The sequence below is a fragment of the Lytechinus pictus genome, chromosome 3 (assembly GCF_037042905.1).
Source record: "Lytechinus pictus isolate F3 Inbred chromosome 3, Lp3.0, whole genome shotgun sequence".
Taxonomy (NCBI): Eukaryota; Metazoa; Echinodermata; class Echinoidea; order Temnopleuroida; family Toxopneustidae; genus Lytechinus; species Lytechinus pictus.
Window position 1 is genome coordinate 53,556,427 of NC_087247.1, and position 25,940 is coordinate 53,582,366.

At 35.7% G+C, this 25,940-nt stretch overlaps 1 protein-coding gene and 1 non-coding gene across 2 annotated transcripts in view; both read right to left on the bottom strand.

Moving 5' to 3' along the window:
- LOC129255503 (importin-9-like) overlaps positions 1-20,898 on the bottom strand; it is a 31,740-nt gene extending 10,842 nt beyond the window's left edge. Inside the window, exons 1-12 of the mRNA XM_064096014.1 lie at positions 20,763-20,898; positions 8,600-8,661; positions 8,220-8,306; positions 7,096-7,297; positions 6,371-6,546; positions 5,805-5,924; positions 4,048-4,207; positions 3,300-3,451; positions 2,519-2,617; positions 1,156-1,262; positions 503-642; positions 73-151 (exon numbers count right to left, since the gene is read on the bottom strand). Of these exons, the coding sequence (XP_063952084.1) occupies positions 73-151; positions 503-642; positions 1,156-1,262; positions 2,519-2,617; positions 3,300-3,451; positions 4,048-4,207; positions 5,805-5,924; positions 6,371-6,546; positions 7,096-7,297; positions 8,220-8,306; positions 8,600-8,661; positions 20,763-20,898 (1,520 nt within the window). The remainder of the gene's footprint in view (positions 1-72; positions 152-502; positions 643-1,155; positions 1,263-2,518; positions 2,618-3,299; positions 3,452-4,047; positions 4,208-5,804; positions 5,925-6,370; positions 6,547-7,095; positions 7,298-8,219; positions 8,307-8,599; positions 8,662-20,762) is intronic.
- A 2,540-nt stretch (positions 20,899-23,438) lies between these two features.
- On the bottom strand, positions 23,439-23,558 carry TRNAL-CAA (transfer RNA leucine (anticodon CAA)). Its single transcript has 2 exons — positions 23,521-23,558; positions 23,439-23,484 (listed from the first exon to the last, which is right to left on the bottom strand). It is a non-coding gene; the product is annotated as a tRNA-Leu (tRNA).
- Between the last annotated feature and the right edge of the window lie 2,382 nt (positions 23,559-25,940).

Genomic DNA, 25,940 nt, shown 5'->3' on the forward strand with positions numbered 1-25,940 from the left:
TATGTGCAACTCTTGCCATATTCCAATAAAATATACAATACATTTATATTTTTACAACTAGTAGAAACTCACCTTTCTACTAACTCTGGTGTCATTGCTTGTGAATATCTACTTGCCATCCATAATGCTCTGCCTAATAAAAATGGTGATACTACAGGAGGGGGATACAAGAAAAAGAAAGGGAAAATGCATTAAAATTATTTATACCATATATTTCAAATTCTGTTGTTTTTTGTTTTTATAACAGGCATATATTTCAAATTCTGTTTTTTATGACAGGCATATATTTCAAATCCTGTGTTTTTTTAATGACAGTTACAAAAGATTTAACAGGAAATTGGAGTAAATGTGTTTAACTTGCCCTTATTTCATACTCCTTTCTTCCCATATTTCGACGCTAATTAAAAACAAAATTAGTATGATATTGTTTGAGAGTATTGTCAGAGCTGGTACCCAGGTAAGTATGAAAATGGCAAATAAATTCAAATACTAGACTTCTTACCAGTTTGTTGAAGATCTTCTAGAACTGTTGTTGTAAGGAATCCTGATAAGTTGAATGTCAGCTTTCCTTTACCTACTTTGTCAATAATGAGTGATTTGATAGAACCTAACCCTAATAAACAAGATTCATGCACCTTCCACCTTCAATAAAAAGAGAGAGAAATGAGAATAAATATTAATGAAAATGAAAACAAAAACTGAAAAGTCATCTAACTAAATAAACAAGATTGGTCTTAAGATCAGGTTAAGTTTGATTATTGAGATTCAAATTTGTAACAAGTTATATGTAGCACTCACAATAGTAGAATGATGTCATGTAACAATATTTGGAGAGGGTATTTCATTAAGCTATTTTTTTTTAAATATTTGAACTTTTTGTAAGTTTAAAATATAAAACCAAAATTGGTTTCTCAATTACCTATAGCCATCTTAACAGAACATTCAATAAATAACAAATGATATTGGATTGATCACTGCATCTTTTTTTCAATACCATTATCAATTTTCTTTCTCAAGGCCAAATTCTACAGATAACAATTTCAATGTCAAATTTATTTTTCTTTAGAGGAATTGACTACAGATTATGCAGCTATGCCTTTAAAATTTTTGAATTATTCTAGCAAGAATGGTTTGATGATCAAACGCTTGGCTTACCAATGATTATGTCCTTGAGTTTTAGCATGTTGAGCCTCTTGTAGATGTCTGTCTAAGGCTGCCATTAAACCATGTGATGTCTCCTGGGGAAACTCACTACCTAATGACTATATTAAGATAAACATAGAGGTAAGCCAATGGTGACAATCTCTTTTGCTTTATCTTCACATTTATTGGACTTATATTGGTTGTTGCACATAGAATTTAATAGGTGATCTTGACTTGTTGATGCAACAGTAGCATGATGCCTTATATACCACACCGATCGGGGGTTAAATGCAATTTCAGACTTTCCATTTGGTCAGATATCCACTGAAGAACTTCATACTGATAATCATTTATAACAAGCAGTTCAGTTATACATGAACATATAATAACTATGGTTCATAAAGATATTTCCCATTGAAGTCCAGGGGCTGTTTAAAAAAGCTGTTAGTTACCTATAACTTTACTCATGACCCATGGCTGTGCACTATCCTGCACTCTGACATCACACTTAATGTACTATCCTGCACTCTGACGTCATACCAAATGCACTCTCCTGCAATCTGACGTCGCGTACATAATGATCAGCTCGGCAGTGCGGACGATCGAAAGTCGAAGTTCACGCCAACGAATTCGCAACAGAAATTCCAGTTGCACTGCGTGTACATTGTAGACCAATACACAGGCAATAAAGCATGTCATACGCGCTTGTGATTTCAGTCAGCTACTCGTACGTCAACGTAGCGCAATCACGACTTTTGTTGAATAGCACCTAAGAACATGTTCCGGTCATAACTGGTGACCCTTCCTTGTGCTAAATGATCCGTATGTAGCTGACTTAGCACCTAAGAGTAAGTTCTGGTCATAACTGGTAACCCTTCCTTGTGCTAAATGATCCCTATGTAGCTGAATTAGCACCTAAGAATAAGTTCCGGTCATAACTGGTAACCCTTCCTTGTGCTAAATGATCCCTATGTAGCTGACTTAGCACCTAAGAATAAGTTCCGGTCATAACTGGTAACCCTTCCTTGTGCTTAATGATCTCTATGCAGCTGACTTAGCACCTAAGAATAAGTTCCGGTCATAACTGGTAACCCTTCCTTGTGCTAAATGATCCCTATGTAGCTGACTTAGCACCTAAGAACATCTTCTGGTCATAACTGGTAACCCTTCCTTGTGCTAAATGATCCCTATGTAGCTGACTTAGCACCTAAGAATAAGTTCCGGTCATACGGGTAACCCTTCCTTGTGCTTAATGATCCCTATGTAGCTGACTTAGCACCTAAGAACATGTTCCAGTCGTATGTAGAATCATGTGTAACTTAATGTACAGCTTTATGAAACACCACCCAGGAATTGCTTGATGTTTCAAACTCACCAATAGTAGATCTTGGGCTGAGATCCGTACACTGTATGAGAAAGTATCATCATCTTCATCTTCAACAAACTGATTTGGATCAGCAGTCCACTGGTAAACCTAAATATCATTATTAAAGCAAAATGTGTTCATACAAATAACATGCAAACACACACTTTATAGAGTAGAAAGGAAAATGCTACTCTGTTTTATACAAAGGAGATAATTAAAGTGACAGGTAAAACTATTGGGAAAAATTAACTAATTACAATCCCTCCAAATTCTTGAAATACTTGAAATATCTGGGAAAATTGGTATAAAAATAGGATATCATCTACTTAAGTGTCCTTAGTGGATACAAAGACTTTAAAAAAAAAATCATATCTTTCATGATCATATAAAAATCATGGATAAGAGTTTTTTAGCACACTTATAATTAAAAGCAGGTCAGCTATTATATCAGAATAAAAGAACAATATTGTATTGTCTTATTTTGTTGATAAACTATGCTTGACTAATGTTGTATTCTTTTGATGAGAACCTCAAATTGTTCATATTTAGTGAAATGGGAGTGAATTACCTATAACCCTTATCAACTTTGACAAATTATACAAATTGCATTCAGATATTCAGATGCTTGTTGATACAAAATTTTAATCTACAAAAATTGGATTCTAACTATAGCTGATGGGAGTTTAAGTAATTGGCACCTGTAAATTGTGCATAACTTACAAAGAGATTTATGAAACAGTGCCCCATATAACTTCTAATTATTCAATAGTCTTATCCCATCCCCTCATACCTGCTCTTCTGTGATCTGCATGTAAAGAATCACATAGTATAGAAGATCATCACACAATTTGCGTACAGTTCCTCTGAACTTGGGTGAATCTATCATAGCTGATACAAAGTCAAATATACTGAATACAAGGTTCTCAAAGCCCAACACTTCACCTGCAAATGAATAGATAAAAAAATGCATGAATAAAAAGAAACAGATGGAAAATGAATTTAAAGTGGGGCATAAGGTAAAGTAAATCCATTATAAAATGAATAAAAACAAATAAATGTTTGCATAACTACAAAAAATGAATATTATCAAATCTCTTCATGTCGGAGGAAGAATGCCTGTAACACCACACTTTCGCATCGCATGCGCGCAAATTCGCCCTTTGCAGCATACATAAGAGCATTGCATAAGGGCCCTTCTGCACCAATGCAGTGTAAAAAAATGTTTTGCTGAGGTGTTCTTGCACCGATATGACAATCTTTTTCAATCAAACCTGAATTTCCAACAACATACTTTTTAATAAAAAAATATAAACAACCTGACAACTTGACATAGACAACAGCCGATAGTTAGTGAGTAGATGAAACAGAAATGGGACAACTTTCTTCTGCAACAGTTCTTAATGTTTAGGCATATACTTGCAACAGAATACAAGTGTAATGATTATGAGGTGAAATATTGTATCATGTGTAGAAAAATTACAATTATGGGGGGAAAAAATACAAACTCTTTAAGTACAATAAGCTTGACAAATTTTTACCATCTGAATCAACTGGATCATCAGCTTCTTCAGTATCATTGATGACAGTCCTGACATAGATGTCTGCACTGTCTGTGAGAGTCTTCCATGTAGCCTGAAGTACAGCTGGCATGGACTTGGTAATTTGACCAGGGAAACACTTCACTATCACTGTCAGTGCCTGAACAGCAAATGAATCATTTATTAAAAAAAAAAAGTGTCATATATGAGAGGTATGCATATGATTGACGAAACCAATTTCAATGTATTCCTGAGAACTTACATAAATGACGAGATGAAAAACTGTAAAACAAAAGAAGAGGATTTGAATTGATTGAGTGGATAATTGCAGGTACCTGTATGAAGAGAAGTTCTAACCATAACAACCATTCCATTACTTGTATATTTGTCTATTTCTTGCAAAAATGAATTAGCTGAGATTTAGCTCCTATCTAGAATTACTTACAAAAAAGGGAGGTGTGGAAACAAAGTAAACAATGATAGTGTCATTGTACCTTACTTTCTCCTTTCGTATGTTATGTCACTATCATCTTATTTTATCCTATCTTATCTTATTCTATTTCCTTCCCTTTTTTTGTTGCTAACTTGGTATTTATCCTCCACTTTAATTTCTTAAATTACTCATTTACCAGGGGTTGTTTCATGAAGCTGTTTGGAAGTTAAACACAACTTAATAAATGACTTGAACATTTTCTTGGACAACTGTTCAGATTCTAAATCGTTTGTACTCCTATCGGCTAAAGTTAAAATCTGATCTCTTTAGATTAACCCTTATTAAACTGGGGGGGGGGGGGGGGGGTCAATTTGGCCCCCCCTCAACAAATTTCGTCACTATGCCGTCACACAAAATTCTTTGACCAGGCCGCTCACAGACTTTTTACCTTCAAGTCTTGCGCATCTTTTGAGATCAAAATTGCGATGCCCGGGTACACGGTTCCAAAATTACGCAACATTTTGTAAGTCAGACCCAAAATTGATCAAAAACGTGATTCTGTGAACAAAGACAATGCAAATTGTGTTTTTCAACCAAAAATCATAAATGTATGATTATTTTTACTTTTGTTGGTTTAAATAGATTCATTTTATGCTATTGATGATCGCAAAATGGTCCCCGACAAAGTTCATTGGAAAAAACAATAAAAAACCAAGGTTAAAAAAAAAAGATATATATAAGAATTTAAAAAACAATAAATACATAAGAAATTAATAATATTTTTTTTGGATGTTTGTTAGAAATGTAATAATTGATACTCCCACCAAAAATTAGCATTCTACTAGCTATATAAATTGAGTTAAAGGCAAAAACATACAAAAAAAACAAATTTAGGGCAAATTTCATACGCTTATTTGCATAATTAATTAATTAAAATATAAACACTAAATTTTTTGAAAATTTTACCCTACAGTCTTGTAGTTTACATCCGACTCTATGCGTGTGCAAATTTTCGCGGCGATCGCATGATCAGCAGCCGAGATCTTAGGGGTCAATTTGACCCCCCCCCCAGTATACACTGGTCTGAAATAGCCCAGTTAAGATAGGGTTAAAATTATTTTTGACAAGCATCTGAATGCAAAAGTTATTATTGATCAAATCTGATTAGGGTTATAGGAAATTTTGTCACATTTACTGAAACATCAGTGAATTTCAGAAAAAACATAGTGTTTGTATCTTTAAATGTCTGTATACATTTGCATATTTTCAATGAAATCATTGAATGATAAACCTCAACCAAAATTTAAATTTTATTTCATCTTACCTTTATGATTTCTTTCTTGAGACCACTATCCGACACTGAGCTATCAGTGATAGTCAAAGCCTTGACAAATTCCTCCATAAATCCATTCAGTACTGGATACAATAACTTCTTGGCTGCTCCCTATCAACATGAAAGAAATGCCATTATGCAATGAATTACCTGAGGAAAAGAGAGGACTCTCATTCATAAACAGCAGTGTCTTACAAACAGCTGTGATAGATTCAAATTAAATTTGATTGATATCAAATTGTGTAATTAGACATAGTAATTCAAATCAATCTCAATTTGACCAACTATCAGAAAGATTATGTACTTTCTCAAGGAATTTTGAATACATTTAAAATGGAAGAAAAAATCCCCAGATGTTAGTCTTGCTAAAATTAATCAGAAGCACAAAATTACATTCCAAGCCTCTATGAGGATTTCGAGGCATCCATCCAATAGAGACGAGTTCCTCAATCTTGTATGGTTGTACTCTCACACCAAATTGTCCTTTTTTTTGCCTTGGCTTTGTCATCTCTTCACCATTGATAATTAACTAAAGTCTTTAAGATCAGTCATATTACCTTAGCAATGGAGGCAATGTTATAGATGAGAGTTGCACAAGTATTAAAGATTTCTACAGCCCTGGCTCTGGTTCTTATCGTATATGTGCCACTTTGAACAAAGATGCGATGCATTTCAGGTAATATGACAGGTGCTACATGCTCCATCTGGGTGTCAGACACTTCTCTTGTGAATTCTAGAGAGAAAAGTGTCAAAGGAATTACAGATGTATCCCTTAATGGAAGGAAATAATGTAATTTTGGTAGAACAATTTAGATCTTTCGTTATTGAAGACCATTCTATTATCCATGAGTATATCACCATCACTTTATCCACTAATCAATTTGGAATGGGTGAAGGGTGACTACAGAGTAAAGTAACAAGGAATCACATCAAGGTCAATTGACTATTCATAAGTCATCTGGGGGTGATTCACAAACATTTAATTGTGACTTACAGTTGCACTTAGTTGCATGCGGTGCATCACTGCATTGGTCAAATCAGGCTAAGAGGACGTGTTACATATCACATGCACATCGGCATTTAAGCATGACTCTATCAAGTCATAGTTAACCCTTTGTGAAACACTCCCATGGTCTCTGATAAGAGACATCATCTTTCCCAGTCCATTAATTTTCCATTTTATAATAATAACAATGCTTTATTGTTATGTGTTTTATTGCTATTCAAATTTTAAAAGTCCAAATTCAAGTTGAAATTGAAATTTATTCATTCCAAGACATACCTGTAAGAACTCTCATGGCTCCATGGACTTCATTACTATCTCCTTTGGTAATCATCATCATTAGAAGACCGAAGAGGTCCGGCCAGGCATCAGGCCAATCCCAGTGAGCAATAGCTGAGATGGCGTAAGCAACACTGGAACGTACCTTACTGATGGACTCTCCCAGCCCTGCAGGAAGGCGGTTGCGGATGTGTGCCTTTGCCTGACAACAAATGGATGAGAATAATAATAATAATAAGAATAATAATAATAATAATAAGAATAATAATAATATGCAACATTACTACACATTTTTTTCTAAGCACTAGATACATGAAAAAAAATATATGGTAAAGAGTTGCTGAAGAAGACTGCTGTGGGAATGGTGAGAAATAAGGAATGAGAATTACAAAATACAAAACAACATGAACGTAAGCCTACAGAAAGTAACTAAAACAAGATTATGTGCAAGATGGAACTCTACCAAGAAATGAATGAAACTGTTTGGAGGAATATTCTAGCAAATTACAGAAGTAATAATCAAGCAAGGTAAAGTTGGACAACTTGACCTTCAAGAAGACAAGAGGAAGAAAACGAAGATAGATGGAACACAAGAATGACCCTAAAATCACAATAAGCAATCCACTATTTCATTAATTTTATCCAGTCTGATTGATTTCATTTAGGATAGCGATTGTATGAAAATAAAGGTGAAAATTATCATTTTTCACTGCTTTGATATTTGATTTGCCAAGGTAATATTTTGATTGAAAAATGGTTGGTCTCAGGATGATCGTGATGATTATGCAACAAAGGAGAAGACAATTTCATTTGTGGTGTTTGAGACTATTTCAATACCGGTATTCGGCAAACATCTGCTCAAGTCCCTTTTCTGATATCCCCAGTAGTCTGATAACATGATGACATTATTTGGATACAAAATACCCTTTGATTGCAATTTAGATTTAAAATTTAATGACATTTGAAGTTATACGAAAATAGGACTGAATAGCAGGCCAGATACAATCATTTTGTAACACTATAACAAACCAAGATCCCTGATCATATGAGAGATAATCAAGTTCATGAAGTCCATGAGAGAGGGGAAAAAGATCACCGATGCTGCATAGAATTAGGAAACTCACCGCATCTGTAGCCACCGGTGGTCTAAATTTCTCAGAATGCTGAGACCAGTGTGCCTCAACATATTGTTTCAGGATGAGTGAGGACAACTGCATTTTAAATACAAAAATAAATTACACAAACAGTTAGAATTATGTTCTAGGATTACATCTCTATACACATTCAGAGACTGCTTGTATCTGCAGGTTTCTTCAGATACATGTAGGTGCTGATATGGTTGACATACAACTGCTTACATTACCCATTCTATTTTACTCAAGTAATACTTTTTTTATCTATTGGAAAAATATTTCTGTTCATAATTAGAGGGGTTTGAAAGCAAGAATAAAGAAAACATCTAATAAAAGATGTCTCCTTTGCTAATGTATCACATTTTATTTACCTGACGAATGGCAAGAGCCCCATTCTTATCCAAGGTTAGTTCAGCGAGGAATACACCAAATTCTGTAAAAAAAAAACAATAAAAAATAATATAGCAAAGACCAGCTTATTTATAACTCAAATAATATATTAAGTGAAATGCATCAGATAGCATTTCCCATACTGAAGAGTCTTCAATATTGGCTAATAAACATGCCAATGCAATGGTGGAGTGTCAACTGGCTTCCTGAGTGGAAATAAGGCGGCATACGTTGCTTATGTTCCATGTTACTTTAAGGTACAGGGTGGGACTGATCTGAGACCAGTGCCGCTTCCAGTCTATTTTTTCAGTAGGAACGCGCGAAGTAAAAGAGTATGACTTACCAATTCTTGTGTTGACCCAAACGTAGATTTTGGTTCTACTTAAGGACGTTCCACAGTTAAAGTGAAATCCATGTCATTTTCGCCAAACCTTACACATAGATACTTTAGAACCTTAATATTCGAAATATGCAAAAATTAACATAGGTCCATGTGCTTGATTTTTTGCTATAGAGCTTCAAAGTTCACCCAAATTGATGTTGTTAAGAATTGCGCATTCAAAAGAATTTGGCATTTTTAGACCTCGCAAGATTACTACAATGAGTTTAAACCTCTATTACTCAGTCAAAATACATGAAAAAGTCATCAAATTTCGCAAGAGAGTTAATACTTGTATCGTTAGAATGGAGAATCTATTTATAGTGCTATTTGTTTGGAGTTTTAAGTCTAACAGCACTGTCAGTTCTTAAAATGGCGTAAAAGATAACAAAAACCCAATCTAAACAAATGTGAAATTTCAATAACATGCTACAAAAGTACAATAAATGCTGCACTTTATTCAAAATCCATGTCATTTTCACCAAAATTTGCAAAGTTGTAGAGGAAGGTATACCTAAGAGGTACAAACATTAAAAAATGGGGGTTCATGTGCTTGTTTTTAAACTATCAGCATTTTTATTAGAGCAAATGTGCTTTTTAAAACACAAAAAATGTGCCGAATGCTTTGTATCTATGTGAAGAAAAAATCAAAACCACTCTACCATTTATTCAAACTCGGGGACTTATTCGTGATTCTTGGCAGCACTGCAGAGTAAAGTATTTTGAAATTGTAGAGATGTTTTTTTAAATGGTCCATGGAATAATTCAATTTTTTAGCTTCATAAGATAATGCATCGGATCTGCAGTTAGAGTGCAGATGATGAGAAAAATCAGCTCATATCCAGAGCTAATTAATCACCCGTTCATCCATTGTGACGTCAGCGCGCAGAGTGTAAACTATGCGCAGATCATAATGCGCACAAACATAACTGTGGAACGTCCTTAAACAGGATTCCAATGTCCAATGAGTGAAATATCGTCCTTGATTGTAAGATTGATTTAAAAATCATGTAAAATCATCCCAAATTTTTCATTATTCTCGTCTGGCCCATAGTCTCCTACGTAAGTACGTCAACACGCCCTCTTGTGCTGAATAAAAGAAAGCTACCCACTGAACAGATATTAGGAAGCTCCGTAATATGATCCAGCAACACGATTGTAGTCTTCGTCTTTTTCTCACCTGACACTCAATATTTTGTTCACTATCTTTTTTTACACTAGAATCATTGTTGTCACAGGCAGCGGAGGGGCGGGGGGACACATACAATACCCCTTAAATTTCAGGAGGAGGGGAGAGAGTTCCCCCTAAAGAAATAAATAAAAGAAATAAAGAACAAAGACTGAGAAAAAAGGAAGAAATAAAAAAATCAAAAGAAACTCAATTATGCCAAGAAGAAAAAAGAAAGAGAAAGGGTAAGGGAAGAGGAAAGCAGACAAATGATGCATACTAGAAATATAGATAAGCAAAAAAAAATAGCCAGTTGGACTTTTTTATTCTTTAAACACGTTTATCTAGACGAAACAAAATTGCCAATCTGTCGAGGCTATCGAGACATGTAATACCAGAATGCATCACGAGTAGTGTTCCGTCCATCCGGGTGGATGAACCTCTATGGCAGCCATTCTCAATTAATTTTGTTGAAGCTCCAAATTTCTTGTTGAGAATCTGGACTGCTCCACTATCCAACACGCGAACGAGCGAAATATTGTGGTGTGTGGGGGGGATGCATGACCCCCTGAAGAGCTTAAGTAGGAAGCCTTTTAAATGGCCGAGAGGGGTTCTAAATCAACAGAAGATATAAAAATACCTACATTCTACACAATTTATTTAAAAAAAATGATAAGTGACTTGCTCAAATTAATGTTTATTATTATGTTTCTGTATCAAACTTTGTTCTTGATGAGGTTCATGTTTGAAAAGCAAACCAGGTATGGTGATCAGTGGTAGAGCGTCAGTCTCATGAATGGGATGCCGTGGGTTCGATCCCCAACAGAGTCATAAAATATATATACAGTGCGTATCAAAAAAAAGTTTACACTTAAAAAAAAACCTTTAAAATTATACATTTGTAATATCCTGAAGATTTTTCCACATTTTAACATCGGTACAGATCCAATTAAGCAAATGACGATATAACTGTCGAAAAATATTTCCGCTTGAGTGAGCACCTCTTACTTTTGAAAAGTTCATGAAAAATGATTTGCGCAGAACTTTGAAATAGTTATGCGAATAAAAGTAGACCTTAATCATGAAGAACACGTGGAATTTAGCTAATAAAATTGATTTGAAGATATCTTTTACCCTTTTTAAGAGTGCATTGCGCCCCACCCCACTCCCCCACACAGCGAGGCCATCTTGACAATATTTGCTTTACACTGAGCTGTCATTTACATGAAATTGCTTAGGCTTAATTTTCATTTTGTTAATCATTGTCAAGCTTGGAAAAAGTGTGGAGAAACAAGAATTAAAGGAAAAATGAAATGTAAACCCACTTTAAATGATAAAAACTTAGTGAAAACAATGCTGGAGATGTCTGATATAAACTTTTATTCAGATTTAGTTATGTCCTCAGATCCAGCTGGAACAAAAAGGGTAAAGGTTGTGCTTACTAAGTGTTGAAATTTCAATTTGGGTGGCAAAATTGTTGCAAAATGCTTGAATGTATCCATTTTAATTCTGTTGACTAAAAGTGCAAGGGAAATGTATGAGAAATTTTTCGCAGGGTAAGTTTGATTTCGCCCTTTCCCCTTGACACAGCGTGAAAACGAGCATCTCTGCGCAAACAGATTTCTGCGAGTTTTACAAAAATTGACAGTGCTCACTCAAGTGTAACATTCTGTTAAAACTTTTACTTTTATTGGATAGATGAGACCCAATCCCAACATAATATGTGAAAAAATTACCCACATCTTGTATATTTTTTAATTCCCAGGGTTTTTTCAAAGTGTAAACTTTTTTTTGATACGCACTGTATAGGAATGGAACCTTCTGCCTCAGCATTTAGATTGGAGAAGGGTAGTAATAACATACATGGAAATGCAGGGCCCACTGCAGTTCCCTAACCGAAATGGCTACCCTAAATAAATAAAACGTAATTATGATTATTATTATTATTAAAAGCACTGTTCACAAATCTATGTTCACATACAAGTCTTTTTACCAATCGTTTATGAATACATCAAGAATAGAATAAATAGGGGTTATCGATTGCTAGATTACACAAAATCAGAGAAAATCAATAGGCATTTAGATTTAAAAAAGAGCTGAGTTTTTATTTTTCCTTTGTAATATAATGATCTAACCTCAATTTCAGATTAATAGTAGATCAAACTTTTATTTTTTGATGTTTTATTCTTTTTCCATACGGGCTCCCACGCGCCACTCCGCGCAAGGCTCAGTGCGCCACAAGTGGCACGCACGCCACCATTTGAGAATCCCTGGTCTATGTCTTCGTGATATTTTTTTTTTGATTTGTCACGATCAAACACCATTGAATGAACCAAAGGAGTGACAGTCACCGGAGGTGGAAAAATCGATGAGTTTTTATTCATTTTTCATATGATTTTCAGCACTTATTTTATCTTTCTAATATAAATTTATGTTAAGCAGTAGAGGCGCATAGCCAATATGGGAGACTGTCTCCCATGAGAGAGATTATCTCCAATATCAGAGACTTTTGTAAAGAATTTGGGTATCCAATTTCAGAGACAGTCTCCAGTTTGGGAGACCAATTTCCTTTGTTTACGTTTGCTGCAAAAGGATTACCTTGGCGGCAAATAAAAATGTGATAAGCAGATTCCTCATGAAAAATTACCCCTTTTCACCGTCTACTTTAAAAATTCCCCGTCTACTTTTGTTTTGATAAGGATTTTTATTGTCATCAACACACAAAACAAATGGGCTTCTGACTAGCCAGGCGGCTTCTTGAGAGTAAAAATCATTTACTAACATAGGCTTACTCTAAATGAAGCCAGGGAGTCCTTCCTATTCACCTACACGAAGGACCCCAAAACCTGAAACTTTTGCCCCCGAGATTTCTATTTTCCTTCTAAAACATCTAGCCATAAATCATGTATATGGGATAAAACTTCATTTCCGACATTTCTACGCTCTCGTTGTTATTTTTAAACAAGAATTCATCAAAAAAATTAGAAAAATATTGTGAAAAGACGGAAGAGACTTGCCCGATGTTTACGCCGCCATCTTGTTTCTTATTGTACTTTTCTAACGTTACGGACGGACAAAATACGCTTTTGTTGGTGCTGTTTCTTTTATTCTTTTGTAAAGCAAGTATCCAATATGGGAGATTGTCTCACTTATTGGATAGAGTCTCCCATATTGGCCGTGCGCCTCTACTGTTAAGTATCACACTTGATCTAGTTCGATAAGGTCATGATATTTGAGGGCAAGGGATGGGGACGAAAATAGACGATGTTTTTTTTTGTCCATGCTACGGTATAATGCCCAGAACGAGGTTATATTGGCTATATAACCTCGTTCGTAGGATGAGTGTGCCATATAACTGGGCATTGTGGCGTGCGCCTGTAGGGTGTAATCCAAGCTTTAGTTTAGCCTAGGCCCTAGCCTAGGCTTAGACTAGCCTTAGTTTGGGGTACTCTAGGCAACACCGCAATACTTACCCGTGTTAATAAACTGGGACTCCACTCACGCGCATTTGGGCCGCCCTAGCTTAGAACTAAAGTTTATTATCTAGAAATTGTTAAACTATACTGATAAAATATATTTCATTAAATAGCTTGATACTGTTTGATCGGTACTCACCGGTTCTTTTGTTGCATTTTCAGCCCAATTCTCACAATTCTTGGGAAATATTCGCGACAAATCTTGTCGCCATAGACAGCTACATGTCCATCTTTATTTATAAATGGAGCGCCCTTTACGATAGTTGTTAATGCCGCGGAGAAATTGTTAGGCATTTTGGCCTGTGTTCAAGGCGTAGCTGTTCTATTTTTTTTTATAGGTATGAGATCGAAATCACAGTATTTACACTCTTCCATAATGATTCCGAAAGGGAGGCGCAACACCCCCCACCCACATGGGCGCAAATTCCAGGGGGACATGTCCCCCTCACCTAGAATAGTAGGGGGGCACATTATGAAATGTCATCCCCGGCCCTACTATTTTTGGTCTTTTCATTCAAAATCGAAATAAAATATGTATTTTGGTCAAGATGACCTTCTTTTTGGGGTGATAAACCTTCTTTTTTGTTTTTGTTAGTTTGTTTTTTTCTAGTCAAATTTTCCAGCCCCTGGTCCCGGCTACCTTTGGGGAGAGATTTCCGCCCTTGCCTAACAGTACACTTGATATTGTTTGCGAATCTGCGTGGGCGTCGGGGGCTGGGGGATGAGGAAAAGCGGTGAGACGAGAAAAAAAAATAGAAGGAAAAAGAGGACAGAAAAAAAGTGAACGAAAGAAAAATTAATGGAAAATAAAAGGGAGGAGAAGATAGTGAGAAAAGTGATGGGTAGGTCGAGATTTTATGTGTCCGTGCAAAAAGAAATGAGCAGAGGTTGAGATGTTGTCTGTTTGGGCAAATGTCTGTCTGTTTGTTGGACTGGCGCCTGTTGCAAAAATTATTAAGCTGATGGAATCAGAAAGTTCCAACTGCTTCATGTCATACCGACAGTGACAGGATTAAGCGGTTGTAGGTATAAATCACGCTCTAAAACTGTGTTCTTTATTAAAAAGTTGTCCTTCATATTCATTTTCGCAAAAGAATATCAAGTTTTCAATTAATTGTCTATAGTTATCCTGTTTATGATAAAAATACTTAGAAATTGGGTTAGGTTAGGGTTATCAAATTATTGGGGCAGAAAATATATTTTTTCAGTTCGCGCGTCGAGCTGGCATTAGTGATCAGTGAGATTATGTTTTTAATGACATTCATTCTATTCACAGCAATATATTATTAAACATAGCCGCATGAATTATAGATAGGTCTATAGTTATCAGGTGAATAATTTACCGCTACACACTGATCATGCGAATACTGTTTTGTAAAGGGGAATTTCACCTTGATAAAAAGATTGTGAAAATATAGGCCAAAGAAAAATTATTTCAAAACATCGGTGAAGGTGTTATTTAAAAAAAATGGAGTTAGTAGAATTTCGAATGCTTGATTTGTGACGTCATAAACGAGCAGTTGCTCAATATTCTATGTAATATAAAATGCCAAAATTTCCCATTTTTAATGGTCCGTAATGACCCACTTCTTTCTTTTTGGAGAAAGTATGAAGTTATCTATTGATATACTGAATGTACAATAAAAGTCATTATCACGTATTTCTTGACATTTCATTTACTTTTTACCATAATTATATCCGATATAGCTGCTCGCAAAGGCCTACGCCGTCACAAATAATTATTTTAAAAATCTCACCTTTAATCTTTTTTTGGTGGGGGATGGATTTTTTCTGAACGCATGCCAATTTTTCAAATTATTTTTTCTGCTATTTTCATAATTAACTTTAAATAAATTCACCTATGCACTACTTAATTTTTTCAAAGACAAAATAACAAAATTACATCTAGTCTTCATCATCACCATCATCACCAACTTCATTCTCATCATCATCACCACTACCACCATCATTATCATCATCATCATCATCATCATCATCATCATCATCATCATCATCACTGCCACCATCACCACCACCATCATCATCACCAAGATAATTTTCATCATCATCGTCTTTCTTTTTTTTTCTTCTTTTTTCCCCTTCCCTTCTTCTTTTTTTCCTTCCTATTTTCCTCCCTTTTTAGAGGGGCATACCACCAAATCAATATGTTTGTTGTTGTTGTATATAAGTTGGCGGATGCCTCATGAAATGAAATAAAAGAGAAAATAAGGAAATGGAAAAAGTAAGAAGAAGGATAAGAAGAAAAAAAGAAAGCCAAACAAACAAGACAAAATAATATCAAAATTTCGTAATAAAGTCAGTAAGTTTAATAATTAAGTTTTCAATGAAATGAGACATAAAAGAATTGAAACAAGTGAAAAGGGCTACATCATAGTTAAAAGAAATAGAGGGAAGCTCCGAGACAATAAAAAGTGTAAAAAAAATCAGAAAAGACTTTGAAACACTCTGAACACGAGTATAATACAAAAACAAGTGGAATGCCTCTGGCCGTCTCACCTGCATCACGCGATTCAATATAGCAGCAGTGCTGATTTTGAAAACTACTATAACTCGCACAAGATGTTCAGTGATACTTGGTTACTCTTATTTCCACGTTTTATGAACTAGACCAATACACTTATAGAGATATGATGGCAATTCAACAAATACCCCCAACGTGGCCAAAGTTCTTTGACCTTACATGACCTTTGACCTTGATCATGTGACCTGAAACTCGCACAGGATGTTCAGTGATACTTGATTACTATTATGTCCAAGTTTTATGAACTAGACCAACACACTTTCAAATTTATGGCTGTAATTCAACAAATACCCCAATTTGGCCAAAGTTCATTGACCCTAAATGACCTTTGACCTTGATCATGTGACCTGAAACTTGCACAGGATGTTCAGTAATACTTGATTACTATTATGTCCAAGTTTCATGAATCAGATCCATAAACTTTCAAAGTTATGATGGTAATTCAACAGATACCCCCAATTCGGCCAAAGTTCATTGACCCTAAATGACCTTTGACCTTGGTCATGTGACGTGAAACTCATGCAGGACAGTCAGTCCGCAAGCCCTGAAAAAGTAGCTTCTTTTATCCAAGTGATATTCATGACTAGAGGGTTTTTGCATAGTTAATGAGCTTGGTGCGAACCAAAACACCTCTTTTTATTCGGCCATTGCTGCTCTAAATATTGACCAAATTTCATGTTTTTGGTATCTTTGTAAAGAAGAAGAATCATTCTTTCAGGTCATGTGTTTGGAATTTTAAAAGAATGTTGTAATATAGGAAAAACTTTTGATCTAAAACATGAAACAAAATATTTTTTTCATGCAACAAAGGTTGTTGTTTTCACACTTAATTTTTGTTTGGGCACAAATGATATTTAAATCATGATAAAGCTGAAGATCTAAGCTTTAATATGATATAATTTTTATAAGAAGATGTATTTTAGATGGGTCAGCAGCCAGCTTTTCATAGGCCAAGTACATTTTGCAGCTAAAAAACAAGAATACTGCGCTCTGATTGGTCATAGAGACCACGCACCCACGCAAATTCCAATGTTCCCCACACTGGGCCTCTGCAAGGTCACACTCACCATGTGGTAATCTCTTCAAATTACCCGCGCCTGTTTGTTTTGAAAACAGTATTCAGCCAATCAGAACTCTGGATTTTATGTTACTCAGAAATTTCAGAAATCTCGTCTTGCATCTTGATGGACAAAGCTGGCTGCTGACCCATCTAAAAGATGCCACATATCAAGAGTGACATTGTAAGAAAGTATAGAGTTTGAGCTTTCTGATGATATAAATAATGTTGGTGCCTAAAACGCAAAATGTTGCACAATTTGCAAATGAAAACAGAGGAAGAAAATTCTGTTTGATGCATCTTTTCAGGTTAAAAATTCACTTATTTATCAAAATATTTCATTCAAAAGAAATGACCAATATAAAAGAGTAACATTTACTCTTGCCCATGGTACAAAAATAATCAATATTACTCAAGGAAAAAGTGGTTAAATTCTTTGAGAAAGAAAGTCTCACAATTCACGAGATTTTGCAGGGACATGCATTCAGCCACGAGAGGACTTGGATAAATCTTGCTCATTTGCTCATTAACACAGGGGCTTGCGGACTGACTATGGATGTTCAGTGATACTTGATTAACCTTATGTATAAGTTTCATGAACTAGGTCCATATATTTTCTAAGTTATGATGACATTTCAAAAACTTAACCTTAGGTTAAGATTTTGATGTTGATTCCCCCAACATGGTCTAAGTTCATTGACCCTAAATGACCTTTGACCTTGGTCATGTGACATGAAACTCAGGCAGGATGTTCAGTAATACTTGATTAACCTTATGGCCAAGTTTCATGAACTAGGTCCATATACTTTCTAAGTTATGCTGTCATTTCAAAAACTTAACCTCAGGTTAAGATTTGGTGTTGACGCCGCCGCCGCCGTCGCCGTCGGAAAAGCGGCGCCTATAGTCTCACTCTGCTATGCAGGTGAGACAAAAATTGGGAATAAGCGAGGACAAGTAGCTGAGGGACCCCCCCCCCTCTATCTCTAGTTATTTACTATAACTCGCATATACAAGAGAAGAAATTCTTACTAATCAAAATATTGCGAGCAAAAAGCATGAGCTGACATTTTTTTTAATATTCAAAACTGATAGAGAGACACATTTTGAACAATTCATGAAACATAATAATCTTTCATTATAGCTACCAATCGGATTGCGACAAGATCTGAGAATTAGAAATTCATTAAAAGCATAAAATTGTATAACATTAAAATAAGACGGGCGCAACGCATGAGCTAAAGCTTTATATACCAACTAAAAATTTGGACATATTTAGCGCTTTCGGTAGTCATGAAAAAGATTCATATTTCATGAAAGCTCAAATCCCGAGGAGGAATATTTTTTATAAATTGACTTAAAAAAGGCTGTTCTAATTAAGCCCCATTTAATATTTCATTACAAGTCTCGTTAAACAGTAAAAGAGGAAAAAATAGAGCATATTGTGTTCCTCAATTCTCTTTCTCTTTAACCCTATTTTTTTTTTTTTTTTTTTTTTTGGGGGGGGGGGGAGGTATTTTGGTTAAAAAAAAGGAGAAAAAACGATATTTGCTGGCTAGTGGGTGTATAGTGGTAGGGACACCCCGCCCCACCCCCCCCCCCCCCCCCCCGTAGTTACGCAAACATGGGACCAAATGATCCTACTTGTTCCAAGGCGAAACTTGTGCAATCAATTAAATGTTATTTTTGAGAAAATTAAAGCTTGCGCTGTTTAAATTCAATCTCTTTCACCTACATTTGCGATGAATGCTAGCATTATGAAATATATAATTATCAACGTCTGGCGAAACGAATAACCAACCGATCAGCTGACGAGAACGCGTATCACGTGATCTGCATATCAGCTTCGATCACGAGTCAGAAGTGAAGAGCAACTGGCAATAAAATCTGGAAAAAGTCGTCAAAATGTAAGTTCCCCTTCATTTCTTTCAATTTTTTTTTATTGCTAACAATGCTTTAACTTTCTTAAACAAAAATTTAATGAATAGACAGTACGATAGCTCGTACTTGTGTTATAATACACAAATAATCATCTTCACAAAGATTTCTGACACAAAATACTACAGATGTCGCCTATGAGGTCCATACATGTAATGTTTGGACCTCATTGGTACTAGGACTTTAGTACTAGGCACTCTAGGCGACACCCCAATACTTACCCGTGCTAATAAACTGGGACTCCACTCACGCGCATTTGGGCCGCCCTAGCTTAGAACTAAGCAATATTATCTAGAAATTGTTAAACTCTAGTCATGAAATATGTTCTATTAAATAAATTGATAATGTTTAATCGGTACTCACCGGTTCTTTTGTTGCATTTTCAGACCATTTCTCACAATTCTTCGTAAATATTTGCGGCAAATTTTGTCGCCATAGACAGCTATACATCCATCTTTATTAATAAATGGAGCGCCCTTTACGATAGTTGTTAATGCCGCGGAGAAATCGTTAGGCATTTTGGCATGTGTTCAAGGCGTTCTTTCTGTTTTATTTTTTATATTGAAGATTGTGCATTTGTTGAATAGCGCCGTCTACGTCAGGTATGAGATCGAGTGTATAAATACACTCTTCCAAAATAATTATGATTCCGACCTGGCGCTGTTTAACTTCAATCTCTTTCACCTAAATTAGCGATGAATGCTAGCATTATAAAATATATATTATTAACGTCTGACGAAAAGAATAACCAACCGATCAGCTGACGAGAACGCGAATCACGTGATCTTCATATCAGCTTCGATTGCGAGTCAGAAGTGAAGAGCAACTGCCCAGAAAATCAGGAAAAAGCCGTGAAAATGTAAGTTCCCCTTCATTTCTTTCATTTTTTTGTTGTTGCTAACGATGCATTTACACTATAAAATTATAATTTAAATAAGAGAAAGGAATATAGCTTGTACTTGTGATATAATATATAGGCCTAAATATCCTGTTCTCAGAGATTTCTAACCAAAAATACTACTGATGTCGCCTATGAGGTCCATACATGTAATGTTTGGACCTCATGATTGGTACTAGGAGTGGTACTAGGCAGGGGCCGCGGAACGGTTTTCAAAGTGGGGGGGCTGACCATGCTAAAAATCACAATCATATGGTCAATTTTACGTTTTTGTACACGGTTTTGGAAAAAAGTGGGGGGGCTGAAGCCCCCCCCCCCCCCGGTTCCGCGGCCCCTACTAACGTTAGGAGTGAGTTTGGGGAAGTTACAAATACAAATTCAATTGATGCAGAGCCGCATCTGGCAGAGCCAGAGGTTCGAGCCCAGCCCCTGGTCACGTCTTTCGGATGGTGACGTTAAAGTTCGGTCCCAGACGTAAATAATCATATCTGATTGATACACGTCTGACAAAACTCAAATCCACACACACAGTGTGCCATATGACAAGTTTTAAAACAATTCCCAGTTCACACTCACACGTTCACACCGCACGGACATGAAACTGAGCATTTGGGACTACACAAACACAATCACAAGTAAGAACGTTGAACATAAATGATAACCAAACGTGTCGATAAGAGACTACTAACCCTCTGTTACTTCTAGGAGCTTAAGCTGTTCCTCTCCTTGCTGTCTAACATCTTGTTGAGGAGAAAGGATTGCTGTAAGGCTCTCAATTAAAGCATTCCTGACAGTATTGCTCGCTTCAACTTCACTGACAGCCATGATGACTTCTTTCACTTTTCCTCACGATCACGATCACAAGTGCGCGCCGTGTGTGTCAATTTTTTATTTGCGCGCGCTAGCGCTACGAGTTTTATCCAGTGCTAGTAGTACATGCAGTGACAAATAGAGATCAGAGATAAAGTCAGAATAGAAGAGGACTCAGAAGCAGAGTCAAAAGAAGAGTAAGAGTAAGAAGAAGAAATGAAGAAGAAGAAGAAAAAGAGTAAGTAAGAAGAAGAAGAAGAGGAAGAAGACGAAGAAGAAAAGGAAAAAGAAGAAGAAGGGAGGAAGAAGAAGAAGAACTAAGAAGAAGAAGAAGGGTCAGAAAAAGATCAGAGTCAGTGAATGGGAAGAACAAACGGAACAACTTAAAGGACGAGTCCACCCCGGAGTCCAACCCAACAAAAAAGTTGATTTCAGTAAAAAGAGAAAAATCCAACAAGCATAACTGAAAATTTCATCAAAATCGGATGTAAAATAAGAAAGTTATGACATTTTAAAGTTTCACTTAATTTCACAAACCAGTAGGTCTATAATAGATCTATGCACATCCTTGTCGGTATGCAATATGAGGAGTGGTGGTATGTCATCCACTCACTGTTTCTTTTGTATCTTATTATATGAAATATGGAATTCTAATTTTCTCCTCATTGTCAAGTGAAACAGGGGTTATTTTTCTCTGAACATGTAGAATTATAATGGTACAGTCAAGTTGGTACCTATTGTTAAATCTGTAATAAAAGTGAAATATTATATAATTCAAACAATAAAAAAACAAAATAAATAGTGAATGAGGGAACATCATCGACTCTCATTATTTTGCATCACTGTTTTGTGAAAAAGTGAAACTTTAAAGTGTCATAACTTTCCTATTTTAAATCCGATTTTGATGAAATTTTCAGCATTAGGCTAGTTTGATTTTTCTCTCATTTATTCGAATCAACATTTTTGTAGGGTGGACTTTTTTTTTTTTAAAGAAGAAGAATGAGGGGGAGGAGAAAATAGAGAAATAGAGATCCGCAAGATCTCGGGAGTCGAAGAAGTATAGAGAGTCAGAAGAAGAGTAAGAAAGTCAGCTGAGTCGAGAACAACAACATCAACAACAACAATGAAGAATGAGGAGGAGAACTTTAAGAGATGGGGAAGTGGGCCGATGAATTTGCAGCACTATACAGTGCGTCCCATAAAAAACGAAACCGAGATTTATCGATGATTTATCATAACTTAATCACAAATACAATAGACAAATGACCTACCATTGTAAAGCTTAGAATCTCTTCTTTCATCTGAAATTATACTTAGATTATTTCTCATTCAAGCATGAGTGAGCAAAAACAATTTGAAGAGGGGATACCAAAATGTCATTTGGCGGGCTGTATCTGAGTTTCAAAAAGAAAACCACATTTCTAAAAAATTCAATATCTGTTCTTTAATTTGATACCTCAATTACAGAAAATGGTCAAGAAATAAGAAAGTTCTGGTTATTTGAAATAAGGCTTGAATTTCAATAATTTCATAAAATGAAGAGGTTTTACAGGCTAGCGTTCAAACTCACTCGACACTCCGTTTTGTTGACGCTCAGCCATGCTTGAAGTCTTTTGTTAACCATGCGATAGCTTCTGTGGGAAACCGGTGAAAACACGTTTATTTAATGAAATTATGGAAATACAAGCATTGTTTCGAGGGAACGTAACTTTTTTACTTCTTGACCATTTTTTGTGATTAAGGTATCAAATAAAAGAGCAGATATTGAACTTTTTAGGCATGTGATTTTCTTTTTAAAATTCAGATACCCCCCGCCAAATGAGTTTTTGGTATCCTCTCTTCAAATTATTTTTGCTCACTCATGCGTGAATGAGGAATAATCTAAGTAATATCAGATGAAAGAGGAGATTCTAAGCTTTACATTGGTAGGTCATTTGTCTACTGTATTTGTGATTAAGTTATGATAAATCATCGCTAAATTTCGGTTTCGTTTTTTCTGGGACGCACTGTATACTTTTTGCTAGCCATTGGACGTACAGACCGGGGGAGGAGATGGGCGGCTTTCTTTTCTTCTGCGTCATGCTGTTGCACATATTTTTAGATTAAGACCTAAAAATGTGACATTCTATAAACTTTTTTGTAAACATGAAAATGATGGGTATATGGGGCCTATCTACTTTAGTAAATGATAAGAGTGCAAAGGGCGAGCTCTGAATGTCTTCTATTCCAATCTGGCATATAGTTTTCAAATAAAGAACGAGCTGTGCATGATTTTAAACAATCCATGAGCGGCGCAATGTGTGAGCTGAAATTTCTTATACTGATATTTTTGTTTTTTAGTAATATTTATTAATCATTCAGTTCAAAGTCAAAGTGATTGTACATTACAATATAGCCTATACTGATCCGATATATGGAACCACTTATTCTTTAACATAGGAAAATTGTGAAGAAGATAGATGATTCAAGCACAAGCTTATTATGATATTACCGTTTTGCAGTGCTTATTGTGATGTCTCTCCTCTGACTGTAAAATGGAGAAGAAAAAAAAAATGTGTCAGGAGTGGGATTCGAACCCACGCCTCCATTCGGAGACCAGAACACCCATTTGTCTCATGTGCGAGAGAAAGAATTATTCTTGAGTCTGGCGCCTTAGACCGCTCGGCCACCCTGACAACACGGCCTTCTTTGGGAGTCATATAAATATATATATTTTTTACCGTAATTTCATTTTCTTTTACTGAGTCTGAGATCGGACGAAACTTCTTTAGATTTTAATGATTTAGTTCCATTATTTGTCTGCTCGTCAATACTTATATCATATATTTAAGATTCGAAATCAATTAGTCATTAACATTGAAAAAAAAAATGGAATAGTTGATTTTTTTAATGGGTAAAAAATATACATTCCAGTGAACAACACAATCTCGATAAATCCTGGCTTGTTAAGCCTGAGGCTAAGGACACTTCCGTACGGTACTAGTTTCTTTTTGATATTATAGAATTAAATTTAAAATATATGAAATGGTAAAATTTCAATGTAAAATTCGTAGTATAATATCCAGGAAAAATACATAATGATAATTATCCCTTATGGAATAATGTAGTTGGCAAATTTAACGTAAACACACCATTACCGAAGAGCGCACGTGTGTGCTCCATGCAATTCGCAAGTTGCAACGAAGGGTCCTAGACTGCACTGCACTAGCACTGTGACTGTGAAGTGAGAGCCCACTTTATAGCGGAGCGGAGGCAAGTAATTTTGACAAGACTCAAGAGGATTGAACTTTTATTCTGTTATTTCGAGGTATTGTGGAAAATTCGACAAGAGTTCTAACGTTATGAAAGTTGATAGGATTTCTAAGTTCGTATCATCAACACCATTGACATTTTTCTTGTTCTATTACTTTAGTATAGGCCTAGTATATTACTATAAAATAGTGTCACTCATGGCTCATGCCATGGTAGTCATGCTAGTAGCCCCATACACTCAATATGGTGTAGGCCCCCCCTAACTGTAAGTTAAGTGACTTTTAATGTTACACTTACTCTATATTTATCCTACCTCAAAGCACTAGCTGATAGCTCACTGCAACCATCCTGCCTGTGGGGAATCTACAGGTAGGACTCACTCACATGTATTGCGAGGTTAGTTAGTATACTAACACTAACAGTACTCAGTAGGGTGTCTGGAGAAAAAAATTATTTTTCTTATTTCAAGAAAATATCACATTTTCTTTGTCAAGTTTGTGAATTTGAAGAGAAATGACCTTCAGACTGACAGAAATGTAAAATTTTTGAAAAAAGTCCAATTATTGGCTGCAAAAAAGAAGAATGAAATTAGGTCAATTTTCAGCATTTCTCTGCCATAGACTGTGTAGGCTCTAGTTAAGAAATGGACATACACAAATCCAAATTTTTAGCTTCCGAGAGCTGTTAATAAATTTATTATTAATGCCAAAAACTTGTCCATAAAGAGTCCAATAGGATTTTTTATGCTCTATCTGATGGTATGATTTTTATAAAGATTTGGAAACCAGATCACAATGAAAAATTGCGACAAAGTGAAAAAAATTGTGCAAAACAGAAATTTCATTTTCCCATAGAAAACGCATGGAGAAATGGCAATCTCAACACACACAAAAATAAGGGTTTGCAATTTATCTCTAAATCCTTATTTAAAATGATCATATAAACTTGTCCTTACTGTCAAAAGAAGCCCCTGAATTTTCTCTTTCCATACATGCCAAACATAAGTTAATAATCAATTCAGATCACATTTTTCTAGTAGCCTGAACTTCCCCGAAAAAATGTGCCATATTTTCCCCTAAATCAGCCTGTTTTATGCTGACACTTTTCAGTGTGGCTTCAGACACCCTACTAACAGTAGAGGCGCACGGCCAATATTGGAGACTGTCTCCAATGTGGGAGATTATCTCCAATATCAGAGACTTTTGTAAAGAATTTGGGTATCCAATTTCAGAGACAGTCTCCAGTTTTGGTGACCAATTTCCTTTGTTTACATTTGCTGCAAAAGGATTACCTTGGCGGCAAATAAAAATGTGATAAGCAGATTCCTCATGAAAAATTACCCCTTTTCACCGTCTACTTTAAAAATTCACCGTCTACTTTTGTTTTGATAAGGATTTTTGTTGTCAATCACACACAAAACAAATGGGCTTCTGACCTCGGGCTCAGTGAAACAAAATTTTGGGTGGAAAAAATCATGCTTTTGTTGGTGTTGTTTCTTTTGTCCTTTTGCAAAGCAAGTCTCCAATGTGGGAGATTGTCTCCCCTATTGGAGAGAGTTTCCCATATTGGCCGTGCGCCTCTACTGACTAACCTCGCACCACGAACCGCGTTTGGCAGTGCCAGTGGATTTCTAACTAGTGGGTCGCGCGTGCTGGGATCTCACTTCTTGGGTCCACAACACACGACTTCTATGGCTTGATTTTTATGTGCGTGGCGGCATGTAATGAACCCTTGGGTGGGTAGGACTATGGTATGCCAATGCTGTACAGAGCACACACTTTAAAAAAATAATTAAAATATCACTT